This window comes from Labeo rohita, chromosome 8 (assembly GCF_022985175.1).
Source record: "Labeo rohita strain BAU-BD-2019 chromosome 8, IGBB_LRoh.1.0, whole genome shotgun sequence".
NCBI classification, from domain to species: domain Eukaryota; kingdom Metazoa; phylum Chordata; class Actinopteri; order Cypriniformes; family Cyprinidae; genus Labeo; species Labeo rohita.
The window spans coordinates 22737185-22754298 of NC_066876.1; the positions used below are offsets into that span (position 1 = coordinate 22737185).

General features: G+C 34.9%; 2 protein-coding genes across 2 annotated transcripts; both read left to right on the forward strand.

Moving 5' to 3' along the window:
• The first annotated feature begins 61 nt into the window (after positions 1 to 61).
• Positions 62 to 4635, forward strand: dohh (deoxyhypusine hydroxylase/monooxygenase). Its single transcript, XM_051118010.1, has 5 exons — positions 62 to 207; positions 1764 to 2118; positions 2498 to 2574; positions 2694 to 2943; positions 4211 to 4635. The coding sequence occupies exons 2-5, from the start codon at positions 1845 to 1847 to the stop codon at positions 4525 to 4527; spliced, it is 918 nt and encodes a 305-aa protein (XP_050973967.1). The 5' UTR covers positions 62 to 207; positions 1764 to 1844; the 3' UTR covers positions 4528 to 4635.
• A 9513-nt stretch (positions 4636 to 14148) lies between these two features.
• Positions 14149 to 16821, forward strand: smim24 (small integral membrane protein 24). Its single transcript, XM_051117681.1, has 3 exons — positions 14149 to 14278; positions 14502 to 14640; positions 15623 to 16821. Exons 1-3 carry the CDS (start codon positions 14212 to 14214, stop codon positions 15717 to 15719), a joined length of 303 nt encoding a protein of 100 aa, XP_050973638.1. The 5' UTR covers positions 14149 to 14211; the 3' UTR covers positions 15720 to 16821.
• Positions 16822 to 17114: the final 293 nt, after the last annotated feature.

Sequence of the window (17114 nt, forward strand, 5' to 3'; positions counted from 1 at the left end):
ATGAGCCTACCAGTTAAAAATGTTGATAAGCGTTTGTAAATTTTATAATGGTTTCACTCCAATCCAGTAGGTGGTGCTATACTAATGCGAAGGATTCGAAATCTAGCTCCTGGATAACACGAGTGAAACAGTTCCTTCTTGAGTGGACGGCATGGGGAGGTTGATGGAGCGTATTATATGAATGAAAAAACAACATCTCCGCTTGTAGTAAGTTCAGTATACTGATAATTCATCAACTGTAACGAACTCGATTAGCGTCATTCTGTCATAACACTGTAATGTCTTTAAACCCGTCATTCTGCCGGCTGCATAACACGCTTACACAAGAGCTGGCAGAGCGACGCGTGTTCATGCTGGCACAGAAATGGCAATTTTTCATGCCTTTTCTTCCATATTGCTACACCGTGACTCTTTAAAACCATACTGAACTTTCTAGTCGACATATTATAGTACGAACACAAAAGCAGCAATGTGTACAATTTAACGCGGCCTCCATTCAGAATGACTAATCTTTTCTCACACATGCATCATGTATGTGTAATAGATATCCGTGTCTTGTGAAATGGATATAAGCAGAGGCGAAATTCCCGTTTTTGGACTGTCCTGTCCACACTGACGGCTACTGTAGAGCAGGGGTCTCCAAACTCGGTCCTCGAGGGCCGGTGTCCTGCAGAGTTTAGCTCCAACTTGCCTCAACACACCTTTACCTGAAAGTTTCTAGCATGTATAGTAAGACCTTCAATAGCTGGTTCAGGTGTTTAATTAGGGTTGGAGCAAAACTCTGCAGGACACCTGAGTTTAGAGACCCCTGTTATAGAGGAAAGTTACTATCCATTCGTGAGTTATTCGTTATTATGAGAAAAATAATAACTTTTGGGAAAGTTGGTGTCATATTTTAATGTTGTTTATAGCGAAAAAAAAATGTTCTTTACATTCTAAAATGTCATTCTGAAAATAAAATGCACTGAAAAACACATTTCTATCATACATTCCAAACAAATTGTGTCTCAAACAAATAATCTTGAGTTAATCAGGATCTCAATATAATGTAAAATAATTGATTTGAATTAGTTATTAAAACTGATTGAAAATAAGATTAGTAACCAATATAGTTGATATTGGTTTCCCTGTTCACATAGAGGGTTTGCACTTACGTCACAGTTTGGTCAGTGATCCGGATGCATGGCCACATTGGAGATACTTGGATGTAAACAGCATTGATTGCACAGTTAATGTACTACTGAATGCATTGTTCTGCTAATTTATGCTGTCTAAACCACGGAAAAACATGGGTAAGCTTGCAAATCATATAGAGAGGACTTAGGAAACAGGAAAGGGTGCAATATTTTTGACAAACCAAAGTTAACAGGTGGTAAAGGATACGTAGGAGCAGTATTAATTAAGATATTAGCCTAATATTTCATCTAGCTGACTTGGAAATGTTAAGAACAAACATGAATGTTGTCAAGACTGGAAGTCTTAGTTCATTTTGGCCAACCACAAACGCCTTTTGTTCCTCAGACAGTTTTTTGCACTCTTCTCCTTGGTTTGTTAAAACTATTGGCAGTTCATAGTACTCCAAATGGTTTTTCCGGGTTCAACAATTAGTACAGCCCAAAACATGACAATAATTGACCAGACTATGAAGGCCAAAAATGCTGTCTAAGTAGCAGTTCACAAGGTTTTTAATCATCATATGAATCATGATATTTCATTACTTTATTACGAAGTATGGGGTTGAACTTTGTTGTTTTTAAATGCAGGTTTTTGTATATATACTGCTCTCTGGAGTACTGCATTTAACCTGTGCATAAGGACATCATCCTGACACTGAAAGCTTCCTCATGGCAAATGATGCGGATATAGCGGCGGTGGGGAGGATTCTCGTCAACCCAAAGCAGGACCTGACAACGCGCTTTAGAGCACTTTTTACTCTCCGCAACCTTGGTGGACCAGAGGCCATTAAATGGATCAGTGAAGCTTTTGTGGATGAATCTGCACTTCTAAAGCATGAGCTGGCATACTGCCTCGGCCAAATGCAAGATGAACGGGCCATTCCTATCCTAGAGATCGTCCTGAAAGACACTAAGCAAGAGCCAATGGTCAGACATGAAGCTGGTGAGACATATTCTCCCTTTTTTCTTTCTTGCTTTTCTTTTTTTGGTTTTAGATATGTCATATGTGACCCTGGACCACAAAACCATATGGGTCAAATTATTGAAACTGAGATTTATACATCATCTGAAAGCTGAATAAATAAGCTTTCCACTGATGTATAATTGTAAGGATAGGACAATATTTGGCTGAGATGCAACTGTTTGAAAATCTGGAATCTGAGGGTGCAAAACAAAAACACAAAAATCAAAATACTGAGAAAATCGCCTTTAAAGTTGTCCAAATAAAGTTCTTAGCAATTTAGCAAATTTGTCCATATAATGGGCAACTGGCTTTGTGGTCCAGGGTCACATATTCATTTTTATTATATTTTAAATTCTAGGAGAAGCATTGGGGGCCATTGGAAATCCTAAAGTCTTAGATTTATTGAAGAAATATGCAGAAGATCCAGTTATTGAGGTACAGTCAACCCATTTCACCAATTTATTCACCATTCATTGTTATACTAATGCTAGAATGTCCTGCTGTGCATTTTATGCCTCAAGTTTAGATTTGACAGTAATTTGCTTTTTATAAAGGTGGCAGAAACATGTCAGCTGGCAGTCCAGAGGTTAGAGTGGCTCATGAATGGTGGGGAAAAGACAGCAGAGGGCACAGATGAGAACCCCTACAGCTCCGTAGACCCAGCACCTCCCGCCCCAAGAAAAAGCGTCCCGGAACTGAGGGCGCAGCTCTTAGACGAAAGCCAGTCGCTGTTTGACCGCTACAGAGCCATGTTTGCACTGAGGAATCTTGGGACTGAAGAGGCTGTTCTGGCTCTTGGAGATGGTGAGAGATTTGAACTGAGATCTGTTCAAACATACTTTGTAAATAACGGTGCATACTACGGGTATACTACTAGTCAAAAAGTTTTAGTCAGTTTTTTAAAATGTTTTTTTAAAGAAGTCTCTTCTGCTCACCTTAGAACAGCATGAATATATTTTAAAATGTAAATTATTCCTGTGATTTCAAAAGAATTTTTAGCATCATCACTCTAGTCACATGATCCTTCCGAAATCATTCTAGTTTGCTGCTAATAAACATTTATTATTATTATGGTGAAAACAGCTGAGTAGAATTTTTTCAGGTTTCTTTGATAATTAGAAAGTTCGGAAGAAAAGCATTTATCTGAAATTTATGTATTTATTTATCTGAAACATTTATAGAAATCTTTTGTAACATTATAAATGTCTTTATTATCACTTTTGATCAATTTAAAGCATCCTTGCTAAATAAAAAAATATATGACTCCAAGCTTTTAAATGGAATAGTGTATAATTTTACAAAAGCTTTTTATTATAGATAAATGCTGATGTTTTTATTAATCAAAGAATCCTGAAAAAATGTACTCAACTTTTTAAAATGAAAATAATTTGTAAATACAATAAAATTTATTACGAATTTTGTTTATTAAACAGGAAATCAGCATATTACAACGATTTCTGAAGGATCATGTGACACTGAAGACTGGAGTAATGATGCTGAAAATTTTGCTTTGATCACAGGAATAAATTACATTTTAAAATATATTCAAAATACAAAACAGTTACTTTAGTAAAAATATTTCACAATATTACTGCTTTTGCTGTATTTTAAATCAAATAAATGCAGGTTTGGTGAGCAGAAGAGACTTCTTTAAAAAACATTTAAAAAATCTTACTGTTCAAAAACTTTTGACTGGAAGTGTATTTAATTAAAAAAATACAGTAAAAATAGTAATATTGTGAAGTATTATTACAATGTAAATGAACTGTTTTGTATTTTAATATATTTTAAAAATGCAATTTATACCTGTGATGGCAATGCTGAATTTACTTCAGTTTTAAGTATCACACGATTATTCAGAAATCATTCTAATATGCTGATTTTCTGCTGAAGAAACATTTCTTATCATCAATATTGAAAATCGTTGTGCTGCTTAATACTTTCAGGAGGATTTTTGGATTTTTTTTAAATTGAAATCTCTTGTGACCTTGTACATTTATCATCATAATTGATCACTTTAATGAATCCTTGCTGAATAAAAGTATTATCTTCTTTCAAAAATTACTTTTAGGTCTTCAGTGCAGCAGTGCCTTGTTCCGCCATGAGATCGGCTACGTTTTGGGTCAGATCCAACATGAGGCCAGCATCCCTCAGCTGCAGGCAGCTTTGGAGAAGATGGATGAGAACGCCATGGTCAGACACGAGTGCGCAGAGGCGCTGGGCTCCATCGGGAAGGAGGCTTGCTTACAGATCCTAGAGCGCTACAGGAAGGACCAGGAACGGGTGGTGAAGGAGAGCTGCGAGGTGGCACTGGACATGCTGGAGTATGAAAACAGCTCGCAGTTCCAGTACGCAGACGGACTGCTCAGACTGCAAAGCGCTCAGTGAAACACATTTCCGAAAACATGTTAATGTTACACAACTGATCCATATTTCAAACTCAAGTGAAAGCACTTTGAATGCTTAATATTTAATAAACGCATTTATTTGACTACATATACTTGCGTCTTATTCTGCCTTTAAGCTTTAACATTTTGCGTCATGAATATTTGTGATGTCGCTAATTAAGTTTCTAATCTTGAGTAAAGTCTGTGTGACTAATGTTAAATCCTCCACACATGAGCAGAGGTGATTAGCACAGCTAAGAGCGCCAGTGTTTGTCTGAGATCTGTAACAGTACTTTCTGCCTAACTAATCCACACAGCAGTCTATCTCATTCAATAAGATTCATCTTTAAAGAAGCACATATGGAATTAAAATCCAAATGCTCTAATCCTTAAGTGATCATCCCTACCTAGCATATCAAACTAATTGCTATAAACACAGAAATGCGAAGCATTGCACTGATCGTCATAATCAGTTTTATGTCTGTACATTTTAAGCAAACTTAAAAACTCATTTGGCCTGTTATTTTTACCCAAGTAGATAAAAGTACACATGCACTGCTAATTTACTGATGGTAGTGTGAATGAAGGGAGACAAACCTGGGATGTTGTGCTCAGCAAAGGCTCTGAGGATTTTTTTAAGCCTCATTTGAGTATGGAGGGAGGAGAGACGACCACGTACTGAAGAAAAAGGCTGGACCAAACTGCAGAAAAAGACTAAAAGTAACTCAAAGCAGAGAAACGTTGTAGACAGCAGTCAGGGAGACACTTGCAAACATGCTACACCCCTTCATGATTGGCATTGTCACAATTAATACCTCCATCACCATTGCATACTGGATCTTCATTCTGACAGAAGCCTTTCACAAGAAGACTGACGATGAAGCCAAAAAAGACAGCCCTGCTTAGCCAACACACCCTGCATATAGTTATGTGTAGAGAAGGTTAGAATAGAGTTTGTTTTGTGTCTGAAATATTTATTTTAAAATTTAATCATATAGAAAACTTGGGTAGTAAAGATCTCACCATTTGAATAATCTGACTTGAGGAAATATTCCGTGACTCTCCAGGAACTGGTTTACATTCAGGTAACAATATTTTTTTTTAAATACTAAAACTGTTTCATATTTGTACCATTTCTATTTTTATCGTTTCCTAAATGTTTTACGGTTTCATAATTTTTTTTTAAGACATTAAATCACCTCAGATTTGAAAACATGCTACCGCTTCATGCTACGCTTCAAAAGTTGAAGTCGGTAAGTCTCTTATGCTCATCAATTAAAGAATACAGTAAAAACTGTAATATTGTAAAATAATTTTTACATTTAAAATAACTGTTTTCTATGTTAACATTTTTAAAAATGTAATTTATTCCTGTAATGACAAAGCTGAATTTTCAGCAGCAATTATTCCAGTCTTTAATGATCTTTCAGAAATCATTCTAATGTGCTGATCTGGTGCTTAAGTAATATTTCTTGTTATTATGAATACTGTCTTATTTTCAGGATTCTATTTCAAAAGAAAAACATTTGTAACTACAGATATGAAAAACAGATCATTTGTATTTTTTATTTTTTTTTTGTTGTTTTTTTTTAATTGTGCATTCTACGTAATATCAGTATCAAAATTGCAGTTGGGTTGTTCTGATTAAGTAATAATAACAAACAAATACAGGTAACTTACAAAATTAAAGTTCACTAAATGTATGTTTTTTTTTTTAAAGTTTAAAAGTTTATTTTATAGCAAAAGCAGATAATTCCAACAGTTGTTTTTTCCGCATCTTATGTTTAATCTTTATAATCTCCTCAGATGACAATGCAGATGCCTGACAAATGTTGTTATTGTGATCATAGACTGTATGTTTGTGATTACACACAATACAGGGAGCAGCTTCTCCCTCATTATTTTAGCATGCTGCTTTAACAAGTTTCCGTAAAAAGGTTTCAGCTTTTATTTTATTTTCATGGGTTCATCAAGTTTGTCAAAATTATCCATCATTGATCACTTTTAGTCAGTTTTGACTAAACTCCTCTCTGCTCTCAACTAGCACGTCTTTTCAAAGTGACTGGCAGCCTTGTCATCAGACCTGAATACAGCGCGCCGCTTTGTTAAAATGGACTTATCGGCTTCTGTTCACAAACAACAAGGGCGCTTGACAGCTTCTGCATTAATATATATATAATTTTCAGTGTCATTTTTGGTCATATTACTGCATAATTCTATTGATTAAAAAAAACCAAAAAAAAAACACAACACACACACACAACTGACCCACAAACTTTTTGTAAATGTTAGGGAAAATTTAACTTGATTAATTTTTGTTTTATATTACTTTAACTTTAGATTAAGTGTTCCATTAAGAAAATATCTAAAAATAAACAACAGGTTCCATTGTAACTGCTATTAGGGAATGTTGATGTTGTCAAAAAGGTCAACATAAATAAATTGATCTATGTATTTTCAATAACTTGTATTTAAGGTATGTGTATATACAGAAATTTGACATAAACCTACCCTGACTCTGTGAAGTAGAAGTCCTGACAACTAGCCCTGTATTCCTTTCATAATCTATGTAGCAGACATAAAGAAAAGAACATTAGACAAGGGGAGGGAGATGAATAGAATAGATCAGATATGACTCATAGAGGATCAGATCTGTCTAAATCACTATCTCAACCACACAAAAGCTCTTCCTCTGTCAGTCATCCAGTCAGTCAGAGACTCTGAGAGAGTTTGTGCAACATCAGCCACTGGAAGAACAACAGCACAGCTGAAATTAGACATGCATCCCATGTTGATCGGCATAGTGACAGCCAACACAAGTTTAACTGTTTTCTACTGGAACTTTCTTCTGTCTCAGGTTTTCTGCAAGAAGATCAAAGATACACCAGAAGAAGAGGAAATTCCTGTCTGAGTGAGTAATAATATTACAAGAGTCATTGGGTTCAGAACTGTTAGATATAGTTTCAGAGCCAAATCTCATTATACTGTACTGTTTGTCTTTTATTTTATCAATTACTTTGACAGTAAGAAATTATATTATGACTTCAAATGACTGTTTAAGGTTTTAAAAAATGAATTTGAGTGGGGAGACAAGAGAAACAAAAGTTCTAATAAAGAGAACAAACTTCAAGCTTTAACTGCCATTAAAATACACTACCTTTCAAAATGTTGTCAGTAAGATTTTTTTTGTAATGAAATTAATACTTAAGACATTTATTTATAATGTATAAAAGATTTCTATTTTACATAAATGTCGTTCTGTTGAACTTCCCATTCCTCAAAGAATCCTTTTCAACACTGTTAATACTAAATGTTTCTTAAGCACCAAATCAGCATATTAGAATGACTTCTGAAGGATCTGACACTAAATACTGGAGTAATTGCGTAATTTTAAATCATACTAATTATAAAAAATATGAATTGTAATAGTATTTCACAATATTACTGTTTTACTATATTCCTGATCAAATGAATGCAGCCTTGGTGAGCATAAGAAACAAATCTTTACAACCTTACTAATATGCCGATTTTGTGCTTAAGTAAAATTTCTTATTATCATATTTCATTATTTTCAAAATTCTTTGATGAATATAAACCTAAAAAGAAAAACATTGTAGCTATTTAAACATTTTCAACGTCACTTTTGATCAGTGCATCCTTGCTGAATGTTATGTACTTTTTTTTTTATAGATTAGATCCTTTTAATTTTAGATTAAGTATTCCATTAAGAAAATATATTTTCTCAAAATCATAGTAAATAAACAACAGGTTCCATGCGACTGCCATTAGGGAATATTGTCACAATAACACGCTGTGACAATTTGCTGACAGAAAGGTGATTATACTGACTTGAGTGTCAAAAAATTCTCTGATTATCTGTGTAATATTCACAAAGTAGTCCTCCATTTAGCTTTTTGCTCCTCCCCCTGCTTTAAAACACAAAAAATGAAACCAATTGGAATAATTATGGCACAGTATACCTTTGTTGTTGTTGTTGTTGTTTTAGTATAACCTATAATTGGTGTATAAAGTCATTTGAAAGGCTTCAAAATCACACCCACTCCCTCTTGAGAGTGAACAGGAGCATCTCAGACGGGATTAGGTGGATTACGGTATAGCTAACCCTTGATTAAAAGCTTTCACCTTCATGAAAGACAGCTGCCATTACCAGCAATGGAATATCAGAGTCAGCAAGATGTCAGCCAAAGGATTAAGCCTGGGATTAAGAGAATCATATCAGCCTACTTCAGAGCACATTCACCGGCCTTTACCATAGAATAATGAACTCCGGTCATATTAACTCATGTATCTACATTTGAAAACATTACATCTCCTATTACTCACAGGTTGAGGCCTTGCTCGTGACCCTGACGATGAAGAGGAGGAAGAAGAACCACCGAAACCCATCTTTGGGAAGGAAGGAGGGATGAGGAAGAGAAAACAAGAACGAAGACGAAACAGACTGCCATTTGTCCTAGAAGTGGACGGATAGAAACTCTGCCAGGATTTAAATCTGTTTTTGACAAATCATGAGGTTAAAAATGTGTCTCTGGATAGATTTATGAACTACCTTCTCTCTCTTTCATCCATTAGTCCATCTTCACAAACCCCAAATCTCTTTCTCAACCACTAATTTCCAAAAAAAAAATCTATCTTTCTTTATCAGTGCTGTTTATTTCCACCTGTTGTATGTTACTAGAAAAAAAGCTTATGTGTTTTAAGTATGTAGGAAATGTTTTATATATATATATATATATATATATATATATATATATATATATAGTTTTTCACTATATTTAGCAAAATAGCTACACAACTTTTGTGAATATCTATCTGTCTTACTCATACATGTGTCTCATTCCCTCAGTAATAAATGAATACAACATAGAGTACTAGGTTGTTTACATGCCGATCGTTATCTTGTACTTTCTGATCCGGATTAGCATGATTAGCATGTGCTGGCTCCTGCAGGGCCTTCAGCACAAATAGAGGGCGCTCTGTGCTCAACATAGAGGACATTCTCCAAAGTCAATGAAAGCACAAACCTTATTTAAGTTACTCGCAATTTGTACATCCCGTACTGTGATCCACATGACCATGTGTTTGGGTTTGTGGCAATGTCCAGTTGTTGCTACATGATCTAACCATTACAAATGCTTTGGTTGGTGTAATGTAATGAAGTCAGTCCAAATCAAAGTCTGTTTGATTTTACAAAATACTATACAGAATGTTTTAGAAATTTAAACTGATTTATTTAGCAAGACTGTAATTTCCTGAGCTGAATCTAAGCTACCATGACGAAGTAACAGTTGAGTTTGCATTGACGTCACTGGTTACCCTGCACTTTAAAATGTGCCAACAGGTGTTGAGAGGCAGACACCTAATAGAAAAAAAAAGGTTAAATCCAGGCTTAAGGCTTCTCCTTATGCCACTAAGCACATTAACTTGATTGTCTTCTGTTGTCAAAGTATCAGATCTGAGGGAAGCCCTGTCGCAGACACTAAGGGAGAAACAGTCATTCAGGGACTATCATTCTGTGACATACTTTGTTGTGATTCTGTAAATATGCTACAAAATAGAAAATGGCTGAGGAGCACTCTACATCAGAAACAGAAAGAAGAGGAGGGTGACACAGAAAGCTATGATTACGGAAAAAGGCTTTGCAGGGTATGTACACAACGTATCTTACATCTGACCATAAACATAGCTAACTTATACTGACTTTCAGATATACTATATCTAACCCTACCTCTAATCAATAGTCCAACCCTAATCCTAACCAACCTCAAGTAAGTTTGCAATACAGAAAGACAATATTAACTGTTACATTTCTAACATTCTACTGTATATATGTGAGCCTGGACCACAAAACCAGTCTTAAGTTGCTGGGATATATTTGTAGCAATAGGCAAAAATACATTGTATGGGTCAAAATCACTGATTTTTGTTTTATGCCAAAAATCATTAGGATATTAAGTAAAGATCATGTTCCATGAAGATATTTTGTAAATTTTCTACTTAAATACATCAAAACTTAATTTTTGATTAGTAATATGCAATGTTAAGTACTTTATTTGGACAGCTTTGAAGGTGATTTTCTCAATACTTTAATTTGTACCCTCAGATTCCAGATTTTCAAATAGTTGTATCTCGGCCAAACCATACATCAGTAGAAAGCTTATTCATTCAGCTTTCAGATGATGTATAAATCTCAATTTGGAAAAATTGACCCTTATGACTGGTTTTGTGGTCCAGGGTCATCAAAGTTGTCCTAAAACAAAAACAATACCCGTTCTTGTCTTAGGACATCTCTGTTGACTACTACTACTATATGAGTATGAGCATGATTCTCATCAAGTTAGTGTTTTTAAGCATTTTACATTTATTAAAATAAGAACTTACGGCAGTGACAATTGAAACAATATATTTAGGCTACTTGTGAACTTATATTCAGCTATTCTTTTTAACAGGTCATTTTTAACTATTGTTTAATTTTTCAGGTCATCAGTCAACAAAGCTCAGTAAATATTGGTCACAGACACAGAGATTTACTTTAAAATTTCACCAAGCTGATTATTCACTAAAAACTCCCACAGATCATGTTTTTTTTTCCATTTTAAGTCTTATTTTAATGTCTTATTTAATTGTGAACACTGAAGGCACACAAACCCAAGAGGCGGGATTTATCGCCTGAACCAATCACAGCCGATCAGAACCAGTCATATCCAATCATATCGCGATGGAGGCATTGCCTCCTCTCACGTGACTTTAACACTTAATGGGCTCGGGGGAGGAGAGAGGACTCCCGCTATAACTTTACCTGCTGATATCCCTGTTGGACAATGTTTCTTTAGAATGAGTTATTTATAGACTTTTTAATGTTTTATTTTGTAATACTGGCGTTGTTTTATTTTTGTACTACATTTTTTTTTCTCATCCAATATAAGACACTGCCTCCTCGGAGGAAACGCCCCTGATATTAATTACATTTATAATGTTTGAACTTTTTATTTAAATAAACACCACCACAATAATAAATTGTATTTTAAAAAATATATTACAGTAGAAACAGTTATTTTAAGTTGTGATAACATTTCACATTACTCTTTTACTGTATTTTTAATCAATAAAGGCAGCCCTGGTGAACACACAGACTTAAAAACATTAAAAACATAAATATACTGTGTAAGTAAGTGACACATGATTTTACATGCTTGCTTTTTGTTTTTACTCAGCTCAACAGGAAATGAATGAAAACTGACAAGCCGTTAAACTGCAAAGACACAGTGGAGTAAACTACCTTACTTATGGATTTAGACAAAAACAATGGAAGTCTTGATGAGGAATTTTTCAAGGACTACAAACCCACAGAAAATGATCTGCTCACTCTACCCAGGCATATCATTTATCTGCTGCTGGCTGTAAGCGTGACAGGAGTCACCCTTTTCGCCATCATAAGACACCTCATCCAAGATCTCATCCATGATCTGGCAGGTATGTAACAAGAAACCTTACAAATGTCCATGGTTTCTTTCACCTTAAACAAGTACAAAACCACATCGCACATTATCTGGCTAGTTTTCTACAAGCTACATGACACTGTGTCCAAAAATCCCTTTAAACTGGAAAACACTTGACTGCTTTGCCAAATACATAAACCTGCCAAAAATGGTTTGCTGTTCTCCAAGCTTTTTGGCTAGTTTTAGAGTTTATTCTGGCTGGTCAGCTTTAGAGTCCAGCAAAGCCAGTTGGATACCAACTCAAACGGTAGAGCATGGCACTAACAATACCATGGTCATGGGTTCAATTCCTTGGGAATGCATGATAAAATGTTTACCTTGAATCTAATGGAAATTGCTTTGGATAAAAGCAGGCAAAAATATGGTATTTAAGACAGTTGCAAACTAGCTCAGTTCTTTTTTCCCTTTATTTATATCTGAGTCTATGATTATAATAGCCATCAACATCTTAAAAATGTCAAAGCCTTTGAAGAAATCTATCAGCACAACATCAAGCATTCTTACATTCATTAAATAAGACACTAGTTCTCTGTTGTATTCTAAAAACATCAGCATGAGACTGAAAGCTCTAACCTGTATTGTGTTCTGTAGATTTCCTGTTTGGAGAGCAGCCTGTGGAAGAGCCAGAGAATCTCTGGGAAAGGCGGGATAAGTTCAGGCCAGACTGGATTCCAGAGGCAATGCCTGAGCTGAAAGATGAGGATATACAGGAATTAATGGAGGGCACTGAAGACTTGCCAGCCATCTGGGTTATATCGGACAGGTTTCAGCCCCGTGCTCCATCCTCCATTCAAATAGATGTTAGCGGCAGCTAGCATGAAATAAACACAAGACTCTTTTCTCCTCTGAACGCTAATACTAATGTACTTAAACCTTTTATAATAAACACCCAAAAATCCATTCTGTCAACTGTTCTTCCTTTGAATGGACAAAAATCTTTATCCATCTAGTCCAAGATGAGTCATCATTATTTTCCTGTTTTTCCCAGAAGACAAAGACTCATTTTTAATGTGTATATCTTCTTAAAGTGAACTCTGTCATTATTTATGAGAGCAGTTGCATGTACATTTGAGGTCAAAAGTTTACACACACCTTGCAGAATATGCAAAATGTTAATTATTTTACCAAAATAAGAATGATCATACAAAATGCACGGGGGTGAAAACCTTTTTAATTTGAAGATCAAGGTCAATTTTACTTATTTGGATTCTGGGAAACATGTATTTTCTGAAGCTTCTGAAGCGCAGTACTAAAGGAAAAAATATGATGTTAAGGCAAAATAAAAATGTACACGTCTTCATTCTGTTCAAAAGTTTACACCCCTGACTCTTAATGCATTGTGTTTCCTGCTGAAGCATCAGTGAGTGTTTGAACCTTCTGTAATAGTTGCATATGAGTTCCTCAGTTGTCCTCAATGTGAAAAGATGGATCTCGAAACCATACAGTCATTGCTGGAAAGGGTTCAAATGCACAAAAATGCTGAAAAAAACAAATAATTTGTGAGACCTGAAGGATTTTTCTGAAGAACAGCAGGCGGTTTAACTGTTCAGGACAAACAAGGGACTCGTGAACAACTATCACTAAACAAAAAAAAAAAAAAAACAGCTGTGAATCATTCAGGTAACACCACAGTATGAAGAATCTGTAAATCTGTGTATGTAAATATTTTTATAAATGTAACTATTATTTTCTTTTGGTGACTACATGTAAATGCCTTTTATGTGAAATATCTTATTCAGGTCAGTACTAAATAAAAAACAACATGCATTTCGTATGATCCCTCTTATTTTGGTAAAATAATTAACATTTTGCAGATTCTGCAAGGTGTATGTAAACTTTTGACCTCAACTGTAAATGTCCTCAAAGCAAACACACACTTCTCTAAATGTTACAACAAAACTTTAATTTTGAATAAATGAAGCGTTTTATATATTTAGGATTTTTTGACATGCTGTTGCACTACATCTAGTTCTTTTGTCTTTTGTCTTTACAACATAGCACGTGACATTTTCAGTAGGAGATTATCTAACAATAATCATGCACACTTACTGAAACACACGCTGTGATCTCTTTAATGGATTTTGTACTTTGGACACCAAGAATCCTTTACATATATACAGACAACTGAGAGGAACGCAGCAGTGCGTGCAAACTGTAAATTCATCATGTTTCATCTACAGAATATCGCTGCCTTCCTAATACTATCTGCCTTCATTTGTCAGGCTCAAGCTGGTGAGTGAAATTAAACACACTTCTCAGTTAATTTGTCATTTTTGCTCTTCTGTTTCCTCTAGTGTTGTCTATGTGTGCTGCAGCATGCTCTTTTCAAAGTTTTCTGTTTTTGTTAACTAAATTTGAACTTAAACTCTTTTAAAATATAAAAGTTATATAGCTAAACCTTCACATGGTGCAAACATTTACAGACCAAAAATCTTTGTGATACATTGTTACTCAGGTGGTCAACGGGCATCATCAGATACAGCTAAAGTCAGATTACAGCCGTGGCTGGTGGGACTGACAGCCGTTGTTGTTTTTCTCTTTATTGTCTTCGTCATCCTCATCGCACAAAGACTCTTTTTCAAAAAAAAAGTCAAGTGAGTACTGACCAAAAATCTGACATTTCAAGACGCTACATAGATCATTAAATACCTGATTCTTATTTTTCACATGAATTTTGAAGGTACAGTCAGTTTTGTTTTAGTTAAAAGGAAATGTGTACATATTTTAGAGGTTTCAGAAAGCAGTAATGCTTAGTAATCACCTGATTGTTCATTTAATAACTTGATGGTGATGAATTTATGGTTCTTGAAATAGCTACTGCCATTTTATGACTGCACACGTCAAGATACTGTCAAGGCCACACATTCAGACACCTGACATACAAGATTAGCCAAGACACACCTAAAAACATTCTGAACAAATACATATCACATATTTAAACATTAATGTAACACTCTGACTACTTTTATTATATACAATATATACACTGCTGTTTAAACGCTTGGGTCGGTAAGATTTAGAAAAATAACTAAGAAAATAACTAACTAATAATGTATAACATTACAAAAGATGTTTCAAATAAAAGCTTTCCAACTTTCTGTTCATCAAAGAATTTTGAAAATATGTATCATGTTTCTACAAAAAGTTTCTTGAGCACCAAATCAGCATATTACATTGATTTATGAAGGCTTATGTGACATTGAAGACTGGAGTAATGATGCTGAAAATTTGGCTTTGTTATCATAAGAATAAATTTTAAAATATATTAAAATAGAAAATAGCTATTTTAAATTCACAATATTGCTGTTTTAATATAACTTAAATGCAGACTTGGTAAGCATAAGAGTAAAAATCTTGTCAATCCCAAACTTTTGAGCAGTAGTAGGTACTAGATTTGCCAATTTTAAATTGCTGTTCACTTTGAATACGATTAATAATATAACTTATCAGTTTTCCACCCCATCCCATTTCTGATTTAGTATAAGTTTTATTAATTATTAAACTGTCTATTCTTAGTGCAATTTGACTTTTTAAACATAAAGCATTTCATTAATAAACGTTTATCTCTTCTTGCAGTGATGAGCTAGAAGAAATGGATGAGAAGAATTCATTTTATGACAACAAAACGGCTGATTTGGAGGCCGATGAGGAGACCAAGCAGACCAGTTTCTAATGAGAAGAACAGATGATCACAGTCCTGCAGCACACAAGTCTTTCTCTCTCTGGAAATTATGCCACAACTTTGTGCAGAGTAATTCTTTTATAATTATATATTATCTCATACATCAATATATCATTATAACTTATTAATTTCGGTCTAAGTTTTGTTTTTAGATCTTCACAAGTGTTGCGCCTCACATCATCCACTAGATGGAGCAGCCTTCAGCTAGTCACAGCCTCAACTTAAAGATAAAATAATCATTTTTTTGGCATATTCTAATACTTTTACTACCTTGCTGTAACTGTAGCTTAGCAAAAGCTTAGGGTAGTGAGAGCGTTGGAATATAAGAGCACACACTCAGTGAATCACATCATGCACATAATGCTCTGATTAACTGGCTTTTGACTTGTATGGCATGTCTGGGTTCAGCATGTATATATGCTAAATGGACATGGGTATGAGATCCATTACTCATTTTGACTGGCGGTTTGGACATGTTAAATGCTTCCAGTCAAATGATGTAACACAGTTTTTCTTTTGAAACCATTTGCTCGTCATGGGGGATTATATGATGAAAATATCATTTGCAGAAAAAATGGCCAGGTGTTAACAATGGAGACCGTTATGCTTGTGTTAAAATTGTAGATTAAAGCATACAGTGTTTGACTTTGGTTGCCTAAATGAACAATCTGTGATTAGTAAAACTGTTAGTGATGATGTAATAAACTCCCTAACGCATGCTTTTTATATTGATATGGTGCCTCCTTTTATGCTTGTATTTACATAAAGCTTTTGGGTTAAAGTGAAACTCTTTTAGTGATTTTACACTCTTAAAAAGTGCTGGTATTTCATAACATTTTAATTAGCATTTAACTGTGAGTAGGCAGCTGATGCCATTGTCCTGGCTGTACTTCTCAAGGTTTCCCATACATGGGAAACAGTTTAGCTGAAACAGTGCTGATGAGTGACAGTAACTAAGCCTACAGTCAGCAGCAATAAGTGAAGCGTGAAACCAGAGAGAGAGAGACTTTACTTCAGTCTCCTCTTTCTCATTCACCACTGCTGCCTTGAAATTTTTATTTCGTTGTTTTTATTCTGGTTCCTGAGCGACGTCATCTTTGCTCCACGCTTCACTTGGGAGCTGGTGACAGACGAATTATTTGTTCTCTTCTAACGTTCATTACTGTGAAGTTAAACGACAAAACCTCAGAAAAACATTCTGAGGCCAAAGGGTAAGAGATACTGATGAAACAACCAGGAGTGAATCAGTTGAGCTCTGCAGATCTGATTTCAATCTGTTTTCTTTTTCTTGAATCAGTAAGTCTAATTCAATAAATGCTACCACTCAAAAGTTTAGCGCTGGTAAGACTTTTGTCTCTTATGCTCTCAAAGGCTGCATTTATTTGA